This window comes from Octopus bimaculoides, chromosome 8, assembly GCF_001194135.2.
Source record: "Octopus bimaculoides isolate UCB-OBI-ISO-001 chromosome 8, ASM119413v2, whole genome shotgun sequence".
NCBI lineage: Eukaryota > Metazoa > Mollusca > Cephalopoda > Octopoda > Octopodidae > Octopus > Octopus bimaculoides.
Window position 1 is genome coordinate 29,213,070 of NC_068988.1, and position 23,240 is coordinate 29,236,309.

The 23,240-nt window shown below is 36.5% G+C and overlaps 1 protein-coding gene across 1 annotated transcript in view; it reads right to left on the reverse strand.

Moving 5' to 3' along the window:
- Positions 1-23,240, reverse strand: part of LOC106874635 (neurobeachin-like protein 1) — a 116,109-nt gene that overhangs the window by 17,635 nt on the left and 75,234 nt on the right. Inside the window, exons 27-46 of the mRNA XM_014922430.2 lie at positions 20,746-20,834; positions 17,965-18,693; positions 17,092-17,224; positions 16,341-16,447; positions 15,377-15,508; positions 14,844-14,964; positions 13,851-14,035; positions 12,772-12,921; positions 11,502-11,659; positions 10,880-11,004; positions 10,058-10,187; positions 9,410-9,558; positions 7,573-7,703; positions 5,755-5,862; positions 4,866-4,961; positions 3,191-3,315; positions 1,972-2,112; positions 1,494-1,624; positions 622-731; positions 69-186 (exon numbers count right to left, since the gene is read on the reverse strand). Coding sequence (XP_014777916.2) covers positions 69-186; positions 622-731; positions 1,494-1,624; positions 1,972-2,112; positions 3,191-3,315; positions 4,866-4,961; positions 5,755-5,862; positions 7,573-7,703; positions 9,410-9,558; positions 10,058-10,187; positions 10,880-11,004; positions 11,502-11,659; positions 12,772-12,921; positions 13,851-14,035; positions 14,844-14,964; positions 15,377-15,508; positions 16,341-16,447; positions 17,092-17,224; positions 17,965-18,693; positions 20,746-20,834 — 3,168 coding nt within the window. The remainder of the gene's footprint in view (positions 1-68; positions 187-621; positions 732-1,493; positions 1,625-1,971; positions 2,113-3,190; positions 3,316-4,865; positions 4,962-5,754; positions 5,863-7,572; positions 7,704-9,409; positions 9,559-10,057; positions 10,188-10,879; positions 11,005-11,501; positions 11,660-12,771; positions 12,922-13,850; positions 14,036-14,843; positions 14,965-15,376; positions 15,509-16,340; positions 16,448-17,091; positions 17,225-17,964; positions 18,694-20,745; positions 20,835-23,240) is intronic.

Sequence of the window (23,240 nt, forward strand, 5' to 3'; positions counted from 1 at the left end):
ATATATATAGGTAGTACTGATGGTGTAGCTGTAAGACAATGTAGCCTGGAAACCAGAGCAGAACTTACCTTCATATGTACAATAGTAAAAAACATTAAGTGCTTCAATAGCAGCAGGTCCTTTCTGTTTGTAACCGAATATTAAGTCTATCCAGTTATGAAGTTGACTAGAGACAAATTCTGATTCCTGAAAAATTGAGAAAATTGGTTAGAATTTTATCACTTTTAGAAAAAAAAAAAAAAGAAAAACCCCAAATATTCTTGGTGCAGGCATAGCTGTGGTTAAGAAGTTCACTTTGTAACCATGTGGTTTCTGGTTCAATCCCACTGAGCAACACTTTCGGCTGATGTCTTCTACTATAGCCCCAGGTCAACCAATGCCTTGAGACAATGAATGTGGTAAATGGAAACTGTATAGAAGTTCACCATATGTGAGCGTGTGAGTGAGTATGTTTGCATTTGTCCCCTCTCCCACTGCTTGATAACAGGTGTGCGTTTGTTTATATCCCCATAACTTGATGGTTTAGTAAAAAGTTACCAGCAGTGCAATGATTGGAACCAGTGAAAATAGATACAGGACAAAAATTATATAAAATCATAGAAGTATTGAAAGAATGTTTACCAGAGCTTTTTTGTGTTGGTAAATGAATTCTTCAGCTGTTTTGGCCCAGTTTGGTAAAATAACATCGTGAACACGTTCTTTAGTGACTTGAAGAGTACCGAGATCAAAGTCTGTAGAAATTTAAGAAAGAACAGTTTCTTAATGTTATATAATTAATTCCAAAGTTTTTTCATCAAAATAATAATTATCATCATCATTATCATCATTTAATGTCCGTTTTCTATACTGACAGAGTTAGATGGTTCAGCAGGGGGTGGCAATCCTGAGGATTCTACTAATGTCTGTTTTGGGATGGTTCCTGCAGCTGGATGCCCTTCTTAATGCCAACCGCTCTAAAGAGTGGACTGAATGGTTTTTATATGGCACCGCTGCCAGGGAGGTCACCAAATAAGTCACAAGACAAGATCCCGCTCAACTGAGGGGTGGGGTGAGTATTAGAAAGGGAGATGCCTTTGTATCAGAAGATGAGAAGTTAAACCATGGCTGAAGGACAGACAGATAAAGGTCTATTGCAGTAGAAGAGATATGTGGCAACCCCATTTGAAAGAGAGAGAGAGAGAAAGAGGGGAATAGAGAAGGAGGATAAGGGAAAGAGAACAAGAGAGAGTTGGAGAGAGAGATGATGATGATGTCAGAGTATATTCTCAAACTATCAGGAATGAATATAAGTGATAGAGAAGATTTTGGCACAATGAGTGGGTAGGTAAGTTTGGAAGGGTGCAAAAGGGGTGTAGGAGATGAGTAGAGACGGAGAAATAGGGGGATGCAATAGAAGAGATATGGGGGGGGGGTGATGTTAGGAATATGAATCGCAGGGAGAGGTTTAAAAAAAAAAAGACAGTGAAAAATACAAGAGGAAAAAATTAACTTACTGTTCATATTATACAGAAATTCAGGAAGGTAGAAAAATTCAGGAATAAGTTCTTTGACATCATTTGGATTTTCATAAATCGACTGCCATGAAGATGGTATGGAATGGAACTGGCGATCAGCAACATCAAATCTGAAGTAATAGAATGTGATGGAATATTAGAAACATGAATGGTTTATTATTTACATTATTTACATTTGACAGATATTTGTCCTCATCTTGTTTGTTGTTAACACGTTTCGGCTGATATACCCTCCAGCCTTCATCAGGTGTCTTGGGGAAATTTCGAACCTGGGTTCTCATTCCTAAGGTATTTTTCGATGTTAATAATCACACACACACACAAATATATATATATATATATATAAAGATTAAACATCAATAGACTGACTGGGGTATTCACATTATCAGAAGTACTTGAATGTAGATGAAACAAAAATTTAAAGTAGAAAAGTCAAAGAAGACACAGACTCACTCACCTGTCACTTTGCAGCTGTATATGTAATGTGGTGAAAGGTTCCAGTCGAATCATGTAATGTTGGACTCCGGCAGCATTGGAGTAGTGAGTACCATAATGGAACTTCTCCACTGTACCACTGGGGTCTTCAAACAAGTCAAATCTATCAAGGAAGAACATAGTAAAAGACAGAAACAAATTAGAAAAGATGAGTTTATTCCCAAAGACAGGTTCTCAAGAGCTTGAATGAAAAATTGGAAGTGAAAACTAGCAATTAAATTATAACCATGGTAGCGACATAATTAATTTGATGAAGAGTAACAGATTTTGAAGGTCAAGAATTTGGGGGAGAGGACCTTCCCAATCCTGATTTTGTATGCAAACAAATAAAACCATCCCATTTTCTTCCAAAACTATTCACTCATACATCTTTCCTTCCCTTCCTCACTTTATATATCCTTCTATTCATTTACCCCCTTTTCTCTCTCTCTCTCTCGCTCTTTTGGTCCCTCCTCTTTCTCTACCCCTCTCTATACATATCCATCCTCCTAACTTAGTAGCCAACTTACTATTCAAACCATAAATATATTGAAATATTTCCATCAATTTCTTCATAGTTTTGAAATGCTTTAACTAAAGAAGGTTTACATAATGGATGCATTTCCTATTATATCTCAAACAAACCTGAAACATACATACTAAATCATTTCAAAATAACACTATCTGGTTTGACTTTATTATTACAACTGACATGAGTTAATGCCAGTACAAACTATCCAGGCTTGATTCCTCTTGACTCTCTCAAAGATTTGGAGTCATTTGTTATGTGTGACAAATCAAAAATTCTGTACTGTGAACTACTTCTTAGCAAAACACAAAATGTGTGCATGCAAGTGTGTGTACATGCGTGCATGTTTGTGAGTGAGTTGTAAATGAGAGTCACTGTCACGCAAGGGATATTCTTCATTTCTGATCTTCCATGGAGGCTTGTCTGGTCACAAGGAAATATTACTTCACTTTGGATCAGACGAAGGTTGGTGACAGGATGTTAAATGATGATGAAGGACATGTCTATGTGTGTGCTTCTTCGTGTCTGTATGTCAACCCCTTCCCCACACTACTAGACAGCCGGTGTTGCTTTGTTTATGTCTCCATAACAATGCAGTTCAGCAAAAGAGACTGAGAGAATAAATCCAATGACTGGAACAAGTAAAAGATGAAAAAATAGATAAACGACTCACTTTTCCCTGATTTCTTCTTCATGTTTGGGATTAACAGCACCAATAGGCTTGGAGAGGTCACGATAGATTGAAGGGTCATCAATGTCCAAAGTTGAAGATGTGTAGTCACATATTATCCAAGGAAACTGCCAAATGTAAAACAACACATTATGGAAAAATCACATAGAATTACAGAATATCATAATAGAATATTGGTATCTTGTTAGAAAAAATTGCGAGCAGATAAAATCATCATTTAATGTCTGTTTTCTATGCTGACATGGGTTGGACAGTTTGACCAGAGTTGGTAAGCAAGAGAGTTGCACCAGGCACCAGTCATCTGTTTTGGCATGGTTTCTACAGCTGGATGCCCTTCCTAATGCCAATCACATTATAGAGTGCACTGGGTGCTTTTTATGTGGCACCACCAAAGTTAGCATCTACGTGTGTGTGTGTGTGTATATGTCTATATATATATCTATCTATCTCTCTCTCTAAATATATGTATTAAATAAAATGAGACAACAAAGCCAAGACAGTGTGAAATGTTTAGGACATTTTATAAAGAGAAGGGTAGTCTTACAGCTGTTTCAGGGATATAAAAGATATCCCATCATCAGAGATGATATGAGAGAGTTAATAGAGTTCAATATGGAAGTTATTCTGGCAAGGGAGAGATATAGGAAGTATAAAGGGAAATATGAGAATAAAAATAAAAATATATTTTGGACGTTAAACTTGCTTTTCTGGATACCCAAACCTCTTATATATATATATATATATGTATATATATATATATATATATCAAATAAAGGTAATAAACCTCATTAAGGGATCATAAATCCAATGAAGATACTGGTTAGTTAACGGTTTTATAGCTGTTATCTCAACATGTATATCCTTACTACCGCTAAAGAGATTCATCTTATAAGGATTTTGACTTTATGAATTATCTAAATATTTCTGAATCGAAACAGCTGTCAGAGATGTTGTCATATTTTCTAATTAATAAATAATTTTGTTAATTACCTCTCCATTTTCTCCTTATTCTTTATATATATGACAGTTGTTGTAAACCTTAACCCCACTACCATCAACCTTCTCTTCCTATATTTAGACAAACAAACTACATTTTTTTTATGACACAGGAACATAGAAACTATTTCATCTCTTCTTATATTGCTGTTATTGTTGTTCTTATTGTCATCATCAGGATAAACAAATAAACATATAATTTGGATTCAAAGAAGAAAAATTATACTATTTCAGAGACGGTGAGTTCAAATTTTACACTAAATACTGTACAATGTCATTAAATACAAGACTGGCACCCTGTCTAACGTTTTAGCATTTAAACCGGCCTTATCAGGTCCAAATATTCTACTTGTGTTATGTTCAGATTAGCCAGATCCAGTCTCTCGCACTTACCCTACAGTGTCATTCTAGACGTAAACAATCACATCATCAAAATCTCAAGGCTACAAGATAATACCTGATTAATTCAAAACAATGTAAATAAATAAGCATTACATTTGATAGAGAAATCTGAATGCTAAAGGGTTAATCACGTAAAAATGTACTGTGTAACAGCATGAGATAGAAAGAGAGGGGGGATGAGTGGGAGGGCAGGAAGAAAGAGTAGAAAGCATGAGAGGGTGTGTTGTATTAGTCATAAAGTAGAATGTGAAGAACTTACAACTGGGTACTGGCTCAGATCATTGTATGTCCGCCCAGCAATTGTGTTTAACTGCATCAGATAATCAAAATTGGAGATTTCTCTCTGCACCCATTTCTGAAGTATAAATCAATTACATTAATTAATTTCTTGATAATTTAAATTTTTTTTAGATATCACCCTTCACATCAATATCAGCACTTTGACTCTTCACACATCAATATCAGCACAATGACTCCACAAACAGTGACTCTTCAACTCTTCACATAAATATCAGCACAAACAATGACTCCTTGACTCTTCACACATCAAAATCAGCACAATGGCTCCACAAACAGTGACTCTTCAACTCTTCACATAAATATCAGCACAATCAATGAATCCTTGATTCTTCACATAAATATTAGCATAACATTGACTCCTTGACTCTTCATACTGACACAAACAGTGAGTTCTCATATCAACAAAGTCTGTGACTCCTAACATCACCGACAGTGACTCTTTGTATTGAAACTAATACAAGCCTCTTGTTTCATCACTAACAGTGACTTTACTTCATCATCATCACCATTTAATGTCCCTTTTCCATGATGTTGATGATAATGATGATTCATTTTTTAACATCCACTTTGCTATGAGTGCATGGGTCGGCACTTTTTACATGTCACCATCACCAGTGCTTTTTATGTGGCACCATTATTGACAAGGTAACCAAGTATTTTGTAAGATGTATACCTTAATAATTAATGAAGTTTGATATCATGGCTCCAAAAAAGTTACATCTTCAAAACACAGATTTATTAATTGATAAACAATTTATGATAACTGCATACATACATCCTTCCAAACACCAGTTCAAGTAGTAGTGATTTTCTCAGATATACAGGAAAAAGAAATGTAAGCAACCAACCTGTGTTAGTCCCGAAGCTTTTAATAATTCTGCTGGTGATCTCGTACCATGATAGATGAGATTGGGAGGTCGAAGGCTGAGTATTCGACTGTAAACTTTGTTACGAACCTGTAACCAAAAGCAAGGATTCAGTAAAACAGTTAATGAAATATAGTTTTCTACAAACAATTATTAAGTTAATTAGCTGCTAACATCTGCCTTTTTATCAGGAATCCTTGCCACATGATGAAATGAATGTGTAGCCTACTCATACAAACCCACCACATACCCCAACTCTTAGTTCCTCTGTCCCCACCAACTCATTTTCGTTCCTTGAGAGGCCACGTGGTCACCTCATCCCTATAATTTATCTCTGCAGTTCCACCCGATAATTCTCACTCTCCCAGCTAAACATGAATGACCATGCAGTTCCTTTACAGTGCCTACCCCATGTTTCCTTACACTTTAACTCCTTATCCTCTAGTATAAAGCTGGCCTTCCCCTCCCTTGTGGTTCACAGATTTGTAAGATGCATGGTGACCTCACTAGTGCTGACAGCATGAAAAAAAAGCACTGTAAAATGGTTGGCACTAGGAAAAGCATCCAGTCATAGAAACCATACCAAAACAGACACTGGAGCATAATGCCGTGCTCAAACCCATTGGATCCTGACAAATCATCTAACCCATGTCTCCAGCTATGTTTAGGGCATTTTCTTTTCTTAAATATAGAACAGTATAATTGTCTCCTTAAGGCATGGTCAACCCATCCGTTCATATGGTTTCCTGAGGGAAGGCTGTCCAAGTATCGTTGCTTTTGATTTGTCATCAGTTCTTCTGTAACTTTGCCTTTTCCTAGGCAGAAGTATATATTTATATTTTGCGCCTAAAGATACAGACATTATCATCATCATTTAACGTCCATGTTCTGTGCTGGCAGAACTGGAAAAACGGATCCAAGTGGAGAGAAGTAGAAAAGACAGCCTCAGGTAGAGAAAAGTTATTGATGGCCTATGCTCTACATAGAGTGAAGGGTTTAACCCATGAACATTCTGATTACCCAGTCAAACATAATACTTAGTTATTCACATTATTTTGGAATTAATCAGGAATGATCTCGTTGAGTCAAGATTTCAATGGCGTGATTCTTTATTTTTAGAATGACCTTATAGGGTAGGTGGGAGAAGCTGGATCTAGCTCGTTTGAACATGAAACAGGTAAAATATCTTGGCTGGATATGGCCAGTTTAAATGCTAAAGAGTTAAGCAAGTAAGTCAAATATCTGACCCAAAACCCAATCAGCAACCTTATTCTTATAATTCCTGTAGCACTTAATGTAAACCGATCGCAAGAGAGAAACCATTTAAAAATATTGAGTTATCTCCCTTGATACATTCTCTACTTGTGTCTTTTAAAACTTTTCCCTCCTACACTGTTTCAATGAATAATTTCACTAATCCTTTGTTATAATGTTACAAAAAGTTTTTTTATTATAATCCACTAATCCATTATGCCTTAGAATCAGGATAAAGTTTCAGCTAGAAATATAACTGATGAGATTTATAGTCAAATCAGAGAATAATTGCTCCAATGGTAGTGAATTAACCCTTTTGATACCAACCCGACTGAAACCGCCTCTGGCTCTGTAGTACAAATGTCTTGTTTTCATAAGTTCTGAATTAAAGTCTTCCACCAAACCTTAGTCACAATTTATGTTCCTAACACTAGCTGAATGATAACTAAGTTATTTTACTAAATTCTTTGTTATATTTAAAATTAATTGAAAGAAACACAGAGCATCGCAAAATAAATACAGTAACGAAAGGGTTAAGATAAAAACCTTTTTTTCAAAATTTAAAAAGTAATTAGTTTGGTCAATCAGGAATAATTCCAAGGCACTTCTTCGTAGATTGTAACGTCTGAAGTGAATCTCTCGCAGTTGAGATAGGTTCCACTTAAAATCTTCTCCACCTGAAATACAGAAATAGCGGGTGAAAAGAAAAAGCTGAAAAGCAAATTATTTAAAGAAAACACTAACTGCACAGGTGAAAAGAATAACATTACAATTTGAAATCTATTTTTAATCAATGCAAAAAAGGGCCATTTTAGTAGAAGGGTAACCTTAGTAGAAAGTGGTTAAAAGCAAGAATTATTAATCGAAACTGCTTTAAGTTTAAATTGTGTCCCAGCAGTTGGACGGTATTTTCAAGTGAATTCATAAAATGACTGCATACAAAGAATAGATATCGTTCATCTTTTAATTGTTTTAGTCAATGGACTGGGCCCATGCTGGGGCATTGTCTCAAAGGGTTTTAGTCAAACAAATTGGCCCCAGTACTTAAGTCTTTTTAAGGTATTTATTCTATTGGTCTCTTTTGATGAACTGCTATGTTACAGAAATGTAAACAAACCAACACCAATGGCCAAGCAGCGGGGATGATGACACACACACAATGGGCTTCCACACAGTTTTCATCTACTAAATCCACTCATGAGGCATTGGTCAACTTGGGACTATCATAGAGGGTACTAGTCTAAGGTAATACACAGTGGAACTGAACCTGAGACCATGTGGTTGCAAAGCGAGCTTCTTAACCACACAGCTATGCCTGTACCTACACTCAGCTAGAATCCTTAGGTTTCTAGAATGTGATCTTGGTTTACATTTTGCAGTGTTGAATAGATGTGACACAAATATTGTTCTTCAAGGAAATTAGCAGAACTGATTTGAAGTGAGTTTTCCAAACTGAGACAAAATGGATATATATTAACAAACAAAAAGAACACATCCCCAATAACGAATAGAGTCAACAATTATCGAAGAGGCTGCAAGAAGCAATGACTATCTTAGAAAAGAAAAAAAAAAAAGTAAATGAGTAGAAATCAAACCAGTGTGTGTGTTAATAAATAAGACATTAAAACAAAATGACTTTCCCCAGACACAACAATATATATTCTTTTATTCTTTTACCTGTTTCAGGCATTTGACTGCAGCCATGCTGGAGCACTGCCTTTAGTCGAACAAATCAACCACAGGACTTATTCTTTGTAAGCCTAGTATCTATTCTGTTGGTCTGTTTTGCCGAACTGCTAAGTTACGGGGACATAAACACACCAACATCGGTTGTCAAGCGACGATGGCATGACAAACACAGACACACACACATATATATATATACACACAATGTGCTTCTTTCCATTTCTGTCTACCAAATCCACTCACAAGGTTTTGGTCAGCCTGAAGCTATAGTAGAAGACACTTGCCCAAGGTGCCACACAATGGGACTGAACCCAGAACCATGTGGTTGGTAAGCAAGCTACTTACCACACAGCCACTCCTATATAGATATATTATGTATACTTATTCATTTTTACATCCATTTTTCCATGTTAGCATGGGTTAGACAAAATACATAGTGGTGGAGTAGTTTTCACAGCTGAATGCTCATTCTATCACTAACCTTTAGCAGTTGTTCAAGTAAGAGAGTTGTTTATTTTTAAAAGTGCTGAGCTACAGGACGTTTTGTTGACAGGAAAATAAGAACAGACAACATAATAAGAGATGAATAGCCATTATTATTTGGAAAGACAATAATGGGTCAGAGATAATTGCAGTAGTAAACAACATTGTTCTTTTGCACATGAAGGTGTTTGCGGAATAAACAATATTGAATTACCTTCTTCTTTCATAGGACTGCAGTCAAAGAAGTATACGTATGTTGTAGTAACCTCCAGACGACCTTTGATAACATCCACCATAGTAACTAGCTCACAGTCTTCAAGTAGAACAAGCTTCTCTTTACCAGAGTATTCTTCACCGGTCATACTACAAAGTAAAAACACATAAACCATTCAGTATTCACAATTGAGGTTATATTAAATTGAAACAGCCATCTGTGTATCATACTAAATGTAGACATACCATTGATCAGCCAGTGGTGGTGGTGAGGGGGACAAACATTGATACAAAGACACACACACATTTCATATGCATATTTTACACACACACACACACACACACAAAGGAAGGACTTCTTCAGTGTCTGCCTACCAAATCCACTCATAAGATTTTGGTCAGCCTGAGACTACAGTAGAAGATACTTGGCCAAGGTGCCCCAAAGTGGGACTGAACCCAGAGCCATGTGGTTGGGGAGCAAACTTCTCACCACAAAGCCACTAAAAATACTTTTCTTGAATATGTGCATCTAACAAAGCCTATGTGAATTTCATGCCTTCAAATACAGTGATCTTCAGATTGTTGTCCACACAATCAAACCTAAAGGTTATCAAAGATTCAGTTCCATACCACACAAAGTACCACTTACTTAGCTGAACTGATAACATTCCAATCTTCATCTCCCAACGCATCGTCAGCTATATTTTCTCTGGAAACTAAAGCTTCTTTGGCAAGTTCAAGTTTCTGCAGTCCATCTTCCTCTGATTTATCTAGCAGGTCTGGAAATATTAAAACGTTTCATAATACAAGTTTACTACTTTTTTTTCACTATTTCAACAAACAAACATTCGATATTTCAGTAAGGTTGTGAAGCCTTCGTTTTTAAGTTTACATACATTGATATTAGGAATATGATAGCCGTCAACTCGTGACCGAGGAAGACCATTGCTGACCTTCAGGAACATTGTGCACTCTAGGACTAACTTATATTTTCCATTTGCAGCTCCGTTGGTGGCTAATGAGCCCTGCTCTTGACAAGCATACACGACTGCAAACATTGCAAACCAAGCTTTCCCCATTCACTTTCGAGCGGTATGCTTAAGTTCTTCATGCAGAATACGTGCTTTCTCAAAAGTGTTGACCCTATCCTTAACTTGTTTCCTCCATCTGTGGCGATGACAAGCATTGTTCTCCCAGTCAGTGTCCTGCATATCACAGGCCTTTAATGAGGACTTGACACAGTTCTTAAATCACAGCCTTGGATTCTGCTGGGGTATCTTTCCGCTCACAAGTTCCCCATATAGCATCCGCATAGGGATCCTGCTATCCTTCATTCTAATAAGGTGTCCATGCATAAATTTAATTATAATTATATTATGGTTATAATGTTTTCTTACATATTTACATTGTCCTTTGAAACGTGCGTATAATTGTAAGAAATAAGCATTAATTAACCAAATATTTCACTTACCTTGATTGTCCCGAAGGCGGCTTGGTTCTGTGTGAGGATCAAAGTTGTAATTTGGCACTAACTTAACTCGCATGCGAGAGAAATTCTCCTGGTTTGATAGTTTCCAGTGTTTGCATTCAGAAGATCTGAAGAACATACAAAAGTAGAAATATAAGACTGAGGAATCCTGAATTTCCAAAAGGAGCTGTCAGAGAGAAATGGTATCATCACCATCATTTGGCATCCAGTTTTCCATGCTTGCATGGCTCAGATGGAATTTGTCAAGATTTACTATGAAAGGATGCTCTTCCTGTCACCAACCCTCACCTGTTTCCAGGCAAGTAATATTTCCCCATAGTCAGAAAGGGAAGATTGGACACAAACAACATTTATCTATCTGTCTATCTATCTATATATATTTTACACACACACAACAGGCCTGTTTCAGTTCTAGCCAACCAAAACAACTCACAAGGCTTTGGCTGACTCATGGCTACAGTAGAAGACATTTGCTCAAGGTGCCGCACAGTAAGACGGAACCTGACATCATACGGTTGGGAGCCAAATTTCTTAACCACACAGCTACTTCTGCTCCTACAGGCAACAACAACAAGAAAAACAAAAGTGAAAGTGTAACCCTTACTCATCAGACCAGGCCCCACGTTTTGCTAGAAAGAAACGTTTTGTTGCTCTCCACTGCCTCATCACTGCATTGTGTTGGTTGCGGAGTTGTGTTGTGACGTTCTGGAATCGGCGATGTTCTTGAGATACCTTAGATTTGGCAACATCCACAATCTGACTCTAGAAAAGAGGAAGGCAATATTCTGGTATTAGATAAGCATTAAGAATTAAGGATTGTTTTACTACTAAAAAAGAAGGCAGGGATAAAGTTCTCTCTCCTCAGAATAAGCAATAGAATAACACTTCAAATCATCATCATCATCATCATTTAACATTTGTTTACCATGCTGGCATGGGTTGGATGGTTTAACAGAAACTAGCAAGGTGGTGAGCTGGCAGAAATGTTAGCATGCTGGGCAAAATGCTTATCGGTATTTCGTCTGCCGTTACGCTCTGATTTAAAATTCCGCCGAGGTCAACTTTGCTTTTCATCCTTTCAGGGTCGATAAATTAAGTACCAGTTATGCACTGGGGTCGATGTAATCGACTTAATCCCTTTATCTGTCCTTGTTTGTCCCCTCTGTGCTTAGCCCCTTGTGGGCAATAAAGAAATAAGAAGCTGGCAAGGCCAGCACTCACACTGGTTCCATTGTCTGTTTTGGCATGGTTTCTATACCTGGATGCCCTTCCTAAAGCCAACCACTTTACAGAGTGTACTAGGTGCCTTTTACGTGGTACCATTACCAGTGCCTTTTCTGTGGCACTGGCACCAGTGCTTTTTACATTGCACAGCACCAGTGCTTTTTAGTACTGCCAATAATTACCAGAAATCCAGATGTGACTTTAGGTCTAGTCCCACAATGTGGCACTGTGGGCAAGAGTCTTTTAGTGTAGCCACCAGCAGACCAAAACCTCATAAGAGGACATCATAGATGGAAACTGAAAGAAGCCTTGTGTGTGCGTGTGTGTGTGTGTGTGTGTGTGTGTACATGCACATTTATGAGTGTTTTACCACATTTGTGCTTCTCAAAAAAATTAGTGAGCTACAAATGATAATTTTGCTATTTCTCTATCAACAAATTATCAACTGGCTTTGCACCCTCAAAGACAGATTGAAGAACCCTTACTGGAAAAACAGTTTGGGTTAGCAACAGAAAAGACATCCAGATATAAAACAATGTCACAAAAATGGACGAACAAATGTAAAATAATGAATAAAACGAAACAAAACAAAACAAAGATATGTCATTGCCATGATGAATGACTGGGATGGAAAAACTTGTATAATCTACCTGGAAAGCAAGTTTGCTCTTTCCCTGCTCCAGGTTTCGTTTGTGTTTGTTCAACATCATCTGTTCATGGCATTCACTCCAGAATTCGATCATCGCTGATTGGTGTTCCAAAAAGATTTTTTCAATGAATTGTTGTAACTGAGGGTTGATCTGGAAGAAACAACATTGAGATGATGAGATACAGCAAATGGAAAGTTATTGCAACAAACATCTATTCCTTAATTCCACTTCATGAAAACTGTAACTAATTCTTATTTTTGGTGGTGAAGATGAGTTAGTGTGCCTCCTCAAGTTACAGGGAGGCAAATATAAGAGAAGTGGCACCAAGGATTGAAGCAAAATGGTAAAGTTTTTAATTCATAAGGTAGGGAATGCACAAAGCTATGACAAGATATATTTTTATAAAGACACAAACAACAGTTGAAGGTAAAATTATTATAAATGAGAGTTCAAGATATACTGTAGAACTGGTTTGTCGAAAGAATGTTTTTATCACACACTGGTCATCCAAATAGAGTAGAAATTTTATTTAAAATCTCTTTATCAGCAGTTTTCATCATTATTAGGGGTCAGCAGGTTGAATACCAAGGATCTTCATTTTGGTCTTTCCTCTGCCATTCTTACCTAAATGATATTGTTTAGTCCAATCCTAGATGTTATCAAATGAGTTTGTTTTAGGTTTGCTTCTGAAGTGTTTGCCTTTTATCTGTCTTTCTAGAAATAATCTTTGGATATCTTGTTTTCTGACTGTTTGACCAAAGTACAGTAATCCCTCGCCAGAACGCAGTTTATTATTTAAGCTTATGTCGATTCCTCCGTGGTGTTAATTTGCATTTATAATAAAATAAATATATACAAATTATAAAACAAAAAAAAAAAATATACAGTACAGTACCATTTCTACTTTGCAGATTTTCACCTATCGCCAGGGGAATTTGGAATGTAACCCCCGCAATAGTTGACAGATTATTGTACATGAGCTTCGTTTTCCTTTTTAATTAGTAGAGAACAATGATCATTTTGAATTTGATAATTTTGTTTTTGTAATTTAGATAAAACAATATACTTTTGATCCTCACCTGAGTGCTAACAAAATCTGACCATTCTTTCTCTTGACAATATACACGGAAATCATCAAAAAATGTTGGACTTCTTGAAGTTGGTGGCAAATGTGGCAGGTAGATTTCCATATTCAGCAGTGTGTAAGATTTGTCAATGAGAGCTTTTAACACTGGGATAACAAAAGAGTAAGTATCGCTGTTTTCTGAAATAAACCAAAGATTAAACATGAACCTGCTTATCACTATCTTTCACATCATCATCATCACAACAACTATCGACACCTCAACACCAAAATCTAAAAACCCTCAACCAGAGCCTCATAAAAGGTAAATGACTAGACATGTTAGAATTTTTCTTTGAAAGGAATGACACATTTTGCAGGAATTACATTGCAAGAAAAAAAAAAAAAAATTGATTCTCAGACAAAATAAACCCAAACTATTCTTTTTATTTGGTTCATTTATTATCATCATCATTTAACATTCACTTTTCCAAGTTTGTATGGGGCACGAATAATTTGCTGAGGTACATCTTCTACAGCTGAATGCCCTTTATGTTGCTACCTTCACCAGTTTCCACACAAGGGAAGACTCCCTCATGGCCAGACATGTTTTCACAAAATATTGGATATGATGGTGACATTCATTTACAACTACATGCCTGTTCCGGTAGCATGTAAAAAGCACCCACTACACTCTCATAGTGGTTGGCATTAGGAAGGGCATCCAGCTGTAGAAACCGTGCTAGATCAGATTGGAGCCTGGAACAGCTTCCTGGCTTGCCAGTCCTCACTCAAACCATCCAACCCATGCCAGCAACGAAAGTGGATGTTAAACAACGATGATAATGATGACATTACAATTACACATTTAAAGATAGAAAAAGACTGTCTCGTCTTATACACTGACAAAAGCAACAATATAAAGGATATGGCCAGAGTGAAAGATAAAAATAAATAAATAAAATGAGAGAGAAACAAAAAAACATGTTGTGAAAGAAGGCTTACGAACCATTTATTGCAAGCTGCAAGTGATTGTACAGTGTCCCCACAAGGTAAGAGGCTTCAGCTGAACTTGTTAAGATTCTCGTCTGCACCAATGAATGCAATCGAGCTGTTGCAACTGCACACAACTGCAATAAGTTTTAAAGAAAACCTGTAGTTTTTTTTTCTATTAAGTGACTTTGAAAAGGAAAAACTTAAAGTGTAAAAGGATATTTGAAGAACTCAAGATTGAAAAACAAAAGTTATATACCACTGAGACCTTATAATGGTGAAAACATAATGTAGATGTTAATGTTAAAAAAGTTTCGTTTTCAAAGATTAGGTCTAATGCTAAAAATATACATTCTCATTAACAACATCTAATTATAGATAATTAAACATTTAATCAATATAATCAATGATGATTAATTTAATGATTTAATCAATATACAAGAAGGGAAAGAAGAAAACAGAAAGATTAAAAAGAAAGAAACAGTTTATCTATGTTGAAATGTTATTGGAATTCTCATGAGGCAAAAATGTTGAGGAAAACTGCTTTACCTCAAGTTCTGGTCGACAAGCAAATGATAATAAGATCCGGAACCCAATATGAACCATTTCTCGCCATTCTGATTCTGATTGAGTGTCCCAGACAGATAAAGCTTCCAGCAAAGCCATAACATCTTCTACCAACTGAAGAGAGAAATTGGAGAATTATTATTAGAGTCACAGGCAGAGAGAGAGATTTTTTGTTGATGCACAAATTGGATATACAAATGGAAGATAGTTGAGTGTGTTATATGCTATTGCTAGTCAAAATATGTAAAAATATTAATCATATTTGGTAATAAAACTGATTTGATACAAGGATCTTCATCAGAGTGAAGAAGAGCATTGATAACCATAGATAAACTGATGTTCATCCTTGTCTTTACCTATAACTTATGAACATAATATGTTTGCAAATGTATGTCCATGGTTAAATATAGGTAATGTACTGGTTGTGTAATGGATACTTCTATCCCTTAGACAGTTATTTTAACCTCTAACATAACTAACCTATGTATATATATATATATATATATATACACACACACACACAGATACTTGCTGAAAATTTAAGTAGAGGACTATTACCTAAGAGTGAACAACTATTGAAAAGGTTGCAAGACGCAATGAAAATTTTAGAAAAATAAATAAATGAGTGGAAACTTTACTGGTGAGTATGTTAAATTATAAGGCACTAAAAGAGAATGACTCTCCCCAGACACAACAGAATATGCTTCAACACACGAACTCACAAAGAATCTTGTAAACTAAATCCCAAAATGAAATATAACCTTAATTTCTTGATATATATAATAAACTAATTCCTAAATATATGAAAGAGAGAGAGAGAGAGAGAGAGAGAGAGAGAGAGAGAGAGAGAGAGTGTGTGTGTGGTGTGTGTGTGTGTGTGTGTTTATGCATCTATAAAACTGATGGAACAAATATGCATTAATATCTTAGTATCAAATTAACATACCCTTTCACTGTATACAAAGTCACTACCATTGATGTTATCCATAATGAAATCCTGTACAATCTTGATTAATTCAACAGCATTTTCTGTGTGGTAAGCCATGGATTGACCTGTAAAGCAGAAGGCAAATACTCAACATAGGGGATCTTGTGAAAAGACAGAAGGGCAACCATTCACTTTAAGAAAAGAATATTTAAGCATCTCCCCTGTGGCGAGTCAATGATTTGATTTCGTCAGACATTATTAATTTTACACACAAACATACACACCACTTATATATATAATCCTTTCAACTATAGGCACAAGGTCTGAAATTTGGCGGGAGGAGGCTATTCGATTACATCGACCCCAGTGTTTCACTAGTACTTATTTCATTGACCCCGAAAAGATGAAAGGCAAAGTTGACCTCGATGGAATTTGAACACAGAACGGAAGAACAGATGAAATGCTGTTAAGCATTTTGCTCGGCATTCTAACGATTCTGCCAGCTTGCTGCCTTCACTTAAACGTATAATAAGACTATATGTAAGAAATTTTAAAAAATGAAGAGAAGAAAGAGTGAGAAAGTCAGATGAGAAATTAGGGAGTTTGGATTTCATTTCCATTTTTTCATTACGTCTTTTTCTATCACAAATTTCTCATGAATCATTTGAAGAGAGAGAGTATGATAGATAGATAGAGAGAGAGACATGCAGAGAGACAGAAAATTGTTGTGGAGAAAGAGAGAGACAGATAGACAGACAATAACACTAACCTGAATCCCGCACATAGTAGGTGCATGAGATGAGCAATATTTCAAGAAGACGGCGCTTTAACTCATTTGGATGCTTCAGGAGTTCATACGATTGGTTCATTTTATCAAGGCAAGAGAACACCTGACCCCTTTCCTGTAAATAACAAGTCTATAGTTAAAATGTAGTCCGGGTGTGTCAGCTCCATCAGTTTTCTCTCTGGGTCATCAACATCAATCAATTATTATTTAGTGCAGGACCCCTGAAAAATTCCAGGTTTCGGACCTAACCCAGATATTAAAAAAGGTTGAGAACCATTGGGTCAGATGGTGTGTTGTGTTCTTGGGCTAGACACTTCATTTTACATTGTTTCAGTCCACCCAACTGTAACTGAGTTCCATAGATAGCTGGGAAGTTAATCCTGGAATGGACTTGCATCCCATCCAGGTGGCAGCTTTGTAATCTCAGTCACTTACATGCCATAGAAACTGAGTTAAACTCAAGTCTTATGAATCCTAGAGCTCATGACAAACCTAAGTTAATATAAGACATCATCATCATCATTTTACATCAATCTTCCATGCAAGATGATTTGACAGGAACTGGCAAGCTGCAGATGCACCAGGCTCCAACTGTCTGCTTTGGCATGGTTCCTATGGCTAGATGCCCTTCCTTATGCCAACCGTTTTACTAAATGTACTGGCTGCTTTTTACATGGTAGCCAGTACAGGTGCTTTTTTTTAAATGGCACCACCACAGGTGCTCTTTTACATGGCACCAAAAGTCCAAAACAATGAGCAGTGATCTATGTTGATAAAAAGGAAGAACAGTTAATAAAACAAATTAATATTATGACCATAAACACAATTCTCAATAATTCTAAAAAGTTTCCTTACCCTCCAAGCTGCTTTATCAGAGCCCTCAACACCTTTCATTGTTATCAATGCCAGTACCATCAACATATTCTCCATAAACTCATCGTTTTTGTCTACAGACTCCTGCACATAAATCTTTGGAATGCCAAGACTATCCAATGCTTTCTGGAAAGCCTCGGCCTCTTGCACTGAGGGTTTACGGTTCTGAATAAACTCTTCATGTTCAGCTTCTTCTGGCACGGTAGGAATGTCGATGAAACTCTCGCTATGAGGTATCAATCCATTTGACAGGCACTCCGCGCTCTTCACGCCCCCTCTCAGACTGCTCAGATCTTCGATACTGGTGCTCGAGCTACGGCTCATTGACCTCTCCCTGTCTTCCGTATCTTCTAATCCCCAGTATTCAGACTTCAGTTGATCATACATAGGCGTGCCAACAAGGCTGCAAGGTGACAGTAATGACTGAGGGGGTGCGGATGGTCGAATATCTAGAAACATCTTTTGGGAACTAACCTCAACATCATTCCCTAAATCTTCGCCAGATTTTGAGATCACATAACTGGAAACGGATGAGGGCATCTTCAGGGTGCAGTCTTCGCTGGCTTTTAATATTGGATGGGAAAAAGAATTGGACAAGGTACACGTGGATTTGGGATAATAAATAAATAATTTGCATAAAATTTCCTGCCAGCATAGTTGTTTGGCAAAGTTCTTGGCAGCACCATTTACAGTCACCAACATTTTAAGAATCTGAAGAAAAAGAAGAAAAATAAGAAATAAAACTGTAAAACATCTGTTTATATTACTTTTTTTAATTTAATGAATTTTCTTCCTTTTTATTTTCATCAAAAAAGAGAAAAATATTCCTGAACATATTCATTGTCAAAAGGATCAATTTTTGATTTACAATTTCAAACTATCTAAGACTCTCCTTATAGAATTACCTATCCCTTTCCTTCTCCCCTCATCTACAGTCTATATTCTCCCTTATACTCACCTTTTTGTACCTTCAAAGTATATTCTGGAACCCTGTAACCTCCATCTCTGTCTCTCTTTCAGCTATTCACATCCTCAATTGCAAAATATGGGGTACCCATTTATCTCCACTGTAACAAGACGCCTGTGCTTGTCCCCTTATCGAACTTCTGCCTTCAACACCTGGCATAAATCCACCTCTCTCTCTCTCTCTCTCTCTCAAATACACATTCACTCAGTGGCTTTTCCCTTTTCTCAATTTTGTCTAGTAAGTTATTTTGCAACCTCATTAATGCCAATGTCACATAAAAAAAAGACACCCAGTACATTCTGTAAACAGGTTAGCATTAGAAGGGGCATCCAGCAATAGAAACTATGCCAAAGCTGACATTGGAGTTTGATGCAGCCCCCTGTGATTTGCCAGACTCTGTCAAACTGTCCAATCCATGCCAGCATGGAAAAGGAAAGTTAAATGATTACAAGAAGAGTTGAATGGAGTTGGGTGAGATTGCTCCATAATTACTAGTTTGCAGGACGTGCACGTGACCTATGATTTGCCAATCAACTCAGGCAAATTTTTGTCAAGTAGAGTCTAAAATGTTTATGAGTGTGAGAATGAGTAGAACACCACCATCATCCTAAAATATAAGAGCAGCACGTTAGTCTGAGCCAAAATATTTAGTGGCAATAAATAGCAAGCCTAGCGTTTTGAATGTGATTCAGTCATAGAATTATAGAGGTGTCGTAGTTTATAAAAGAAACTTGAGGTTAAGCTCAAAAAGGTCATAGTATCACAGTATATTGTAGTAACTGAACACAATTATCGTAATTGAAAGAGATTAGTAATGTCAATTTGTACTGCCAAGAATCAACAGAGTTAAACAAAAAAATAATTGGGATATGTTAAGTAATCAATGTGAAGGCATATGGCGTAGTGGTTAGGATGTTGCACTCACAATCACAAGATCACAGTTTCGATTCTTGCACTAGGCGGTGCATTGTGTTCTTGAGTAGAACACTTCATTCCACATTGTTCTGGTCCACTTAGCTATAAATGAGTTCCAGAAATAGCTTGGAAGTTGTCCCTGTGATGGACTAGCTCCCCATTCAGGGGAAACTGCTACTATGGAGTAGAGTGTTACTATCAAGTAGTGAAGGGGTGTGGACAAGTAGTTAGGGTGTTATGCTCATGATTGCAAGACTGTGGTTTCAGTTCCTGGACTAGGCAATGAATTGCATTCTTGAACAAACACTTCATTTCCTGTTGCTTCAGTCCACTCAACTGTAAATGAGGAACCCTGCAATGGACTGGCATCATTTTCAGGAGAAATGTTGTGATCTCAGCCACCTATATGTCATAGAAACAAGGTAACCAGTCCTGAGTCCTAGGACTCGAGACAATACTTAAGTAATCAATAAAAGGGACAACAAGAGCACTCAGAGAGCGCAAACTTCCACCAAGGCAACACCAACATCCTCTCAATCTTTAGCCAGAGTCGATTTATAAAATAAGAATATCTGAAATAAACTCGAATGCTCTCACAAACGAGAATACTAAAAATGAACCCAACTGCTCTCAAAAATTAAGTGAAAAAAGGGAAAAATAATCCAGAATCCTTGTCCAGGATTAGATCAATCCCAAAATCTAATCAGTTCGTGTCAGTCACAAGGCCATCCCTGAAAGTTTCATCCAAATCCATCCAGCGCTTCTTGAGATATCTTGTCCACAGACAAACAAACAAACAATACCACTGCCTTCGCTAAGACAGAAGTAATAATGTTTCTACAGCAAAAAAAAGCTAATAGTGAAATTAACAAAGTACTAACCTGCTTACTGCATTCCAGCTTAATACTGATGTCACTTTCTTGGATTAACTGCATCAGTCCTAAGATGGCAGAATAACATTGGCTGGAATCTAGAAATGGATAAACAAAGACCTTATCATCAATGGTACAATGTATGAAACAGATCTGACCAATTTGTTTGTGGTCATTGCTGTTTGATTGATATGTACTATACAGATACATAAGACAAGATTAGATAAGATAGTGACAGATAAGATAATGACAAACAAAACAAAATACACAAGACAAGACAATGTAGACAGGATGAGATGAGGTAAAGAAGATAGATAAGACAATACAGCAAGATAGAGAAGGCTAAGTAGATAATGCAAGCTAGATAAGCTAAAAGGAGATGAATAGGATGAGATAGACAAGAGAAGACATGTATTTGACACATAGATATGAGTAGACAATATATGTATGGAAAAATAATATATGTAGAAAGATATATAAACAAAATGCATGCAGACTTATATATGTAGATACACACACATGTAAATGGCCATATTTTCGACAATGAAGACAAAAGGTAATTATGAAAGGAATAAATTTTAACTAATTTTATATTCATTTAATGCTTATAAAGAATAGAAAGAGTCTTGACGTTTTGGACACTAGTCCTTCATCAAAAAAAAAAAAAACAAGAATGAGGAAAAGAAGATGGTGGGAGAAATAAAATGAATAAGCAACATGTTGATAGTAAATGGATTTCTGCTGGGTTTGCAGATGAATATTCAGTTCTTTGATCAACTGAATTATCTGTTCTTTGAATTAGCATGTAAGTGGCTGAGTATTCCATAGACATGTGTATCTTTAATGTAACTCTCAGTCTGTGTCACACAGTGTGGCAAAGCTGGATCTTTGAATTGCATGTACAATCCTCCATTTAACAGGCTTCCACAGAGTTTCTCTCTCACAAAGCTTAGGATGAGCTAAAGCTTTGTAAAAGATACTTGCCCAAGATACCATTAAGTGGAATTGAACCCAGCTTTGTGACTTCAAAGCAAACTTCTTAACCATTTAGCCATACTACATCCATATAGACAAAGATATAAACAGACATATATGAAATAAGTAAATGAAAAAAAAATGTGTATATTCTATGCATCTTCTTCCTAATTCCTTAATTTCAAATTCAAATTTATAATCCCACCAAATATGAGAAAATTATTATCTCCCTTGTATTAACCATTTGTTAAGGAGACACCATCATGTGACACACACACACAGTAGACAGATCTATAAACAGAGAGATATGTACGTAGCCAGATAAATGAAAGAAAGAAAAATTATATTTAATAGTCAAGACTATTATCACAAGTATGATAATAATAATAATAATAATAATAATAATAATAATAATAATAATAATAATAAAAATAGCAGCAAGATTGGGCAGAATAGAATGTAGAGAGCAAGTGTCAAGATAGACCAGGAATCAGCAATTTCTTGTCATAATGACCCAACTTTTGATTTTTTAGAATTTTTTTTGTTTTTACATTTTCCTTGTTTCTGCGTATTTACATGTGTTCCACATATTTTCTTTTACTTGTTTCAGCCACAGGACATTGGCCATGCTCATACATCACCTTGTACAGTTCTAGACAAACAAATCACCCCTGGTACTTGTTTTTAAAGTTGGGTATTTATTTTACCGAATACTTTTGCCAAACTGCTAAGTTACAGGGATGCAAACAAACCAACACCAGTTGTCAAGTGGAGGGGCACACAAGACATACACACACACATACATACACATAAAAAACCGGTCCATACAGTTTCTGTGTTACAAATCCACTCACAGGGTATTGGTCATTCCAGGACTGTAGCAGAAGGCTGTTGTCCGAGGTGCTGCACAGTAGGACTGAACCTGAAAGCACGTGGCTGCAAAATGAGCTTCTAAGCCACACAGCCATGCTTCTCCTTATCTTACTTCTAAAAATATCTTTTCAATCAGCATTTCAATCACAGATAATGTTTGTGGAAGCAAAAATTTTTTATAAATCACGACAAACAGAAAAAAAAAAAAAACTATCTGAAAGCCACCAACTGCTCAAAGGCCCACAAATACATTAAAGTTGGAAAATTTTTAGACAAGGTTTCAAGCCTACCACAGTGGCCTGCCTTTTGCCAATCCCTGGTATAGACACTGAGAGTTCCAGAAAAGACTATGACATTACTAGAAAATGATGCCACTGTTAATGTAGAGAGAAAATGAGAGCATCAGAATAGAGAAAATTAATGCCCCCTGTATAAGATCATAGCTGAGAAAATGTTAGTCTCAACACAAAATTTTATTGGGTTGGCCCAGAAGTACATTTGGGTTTTTCTTTTTCTTTTCAAGAGAAAATACAACAAGTTTTAAGCGATTTATTCAATCAATGATATAATTACTATTTTGTCCAGTATCTTCTGCCATCTTGAGGGCAGACCCACTATTCCCTGCTCAAAGAATTTGCTGTTTTTACTAACAAAAC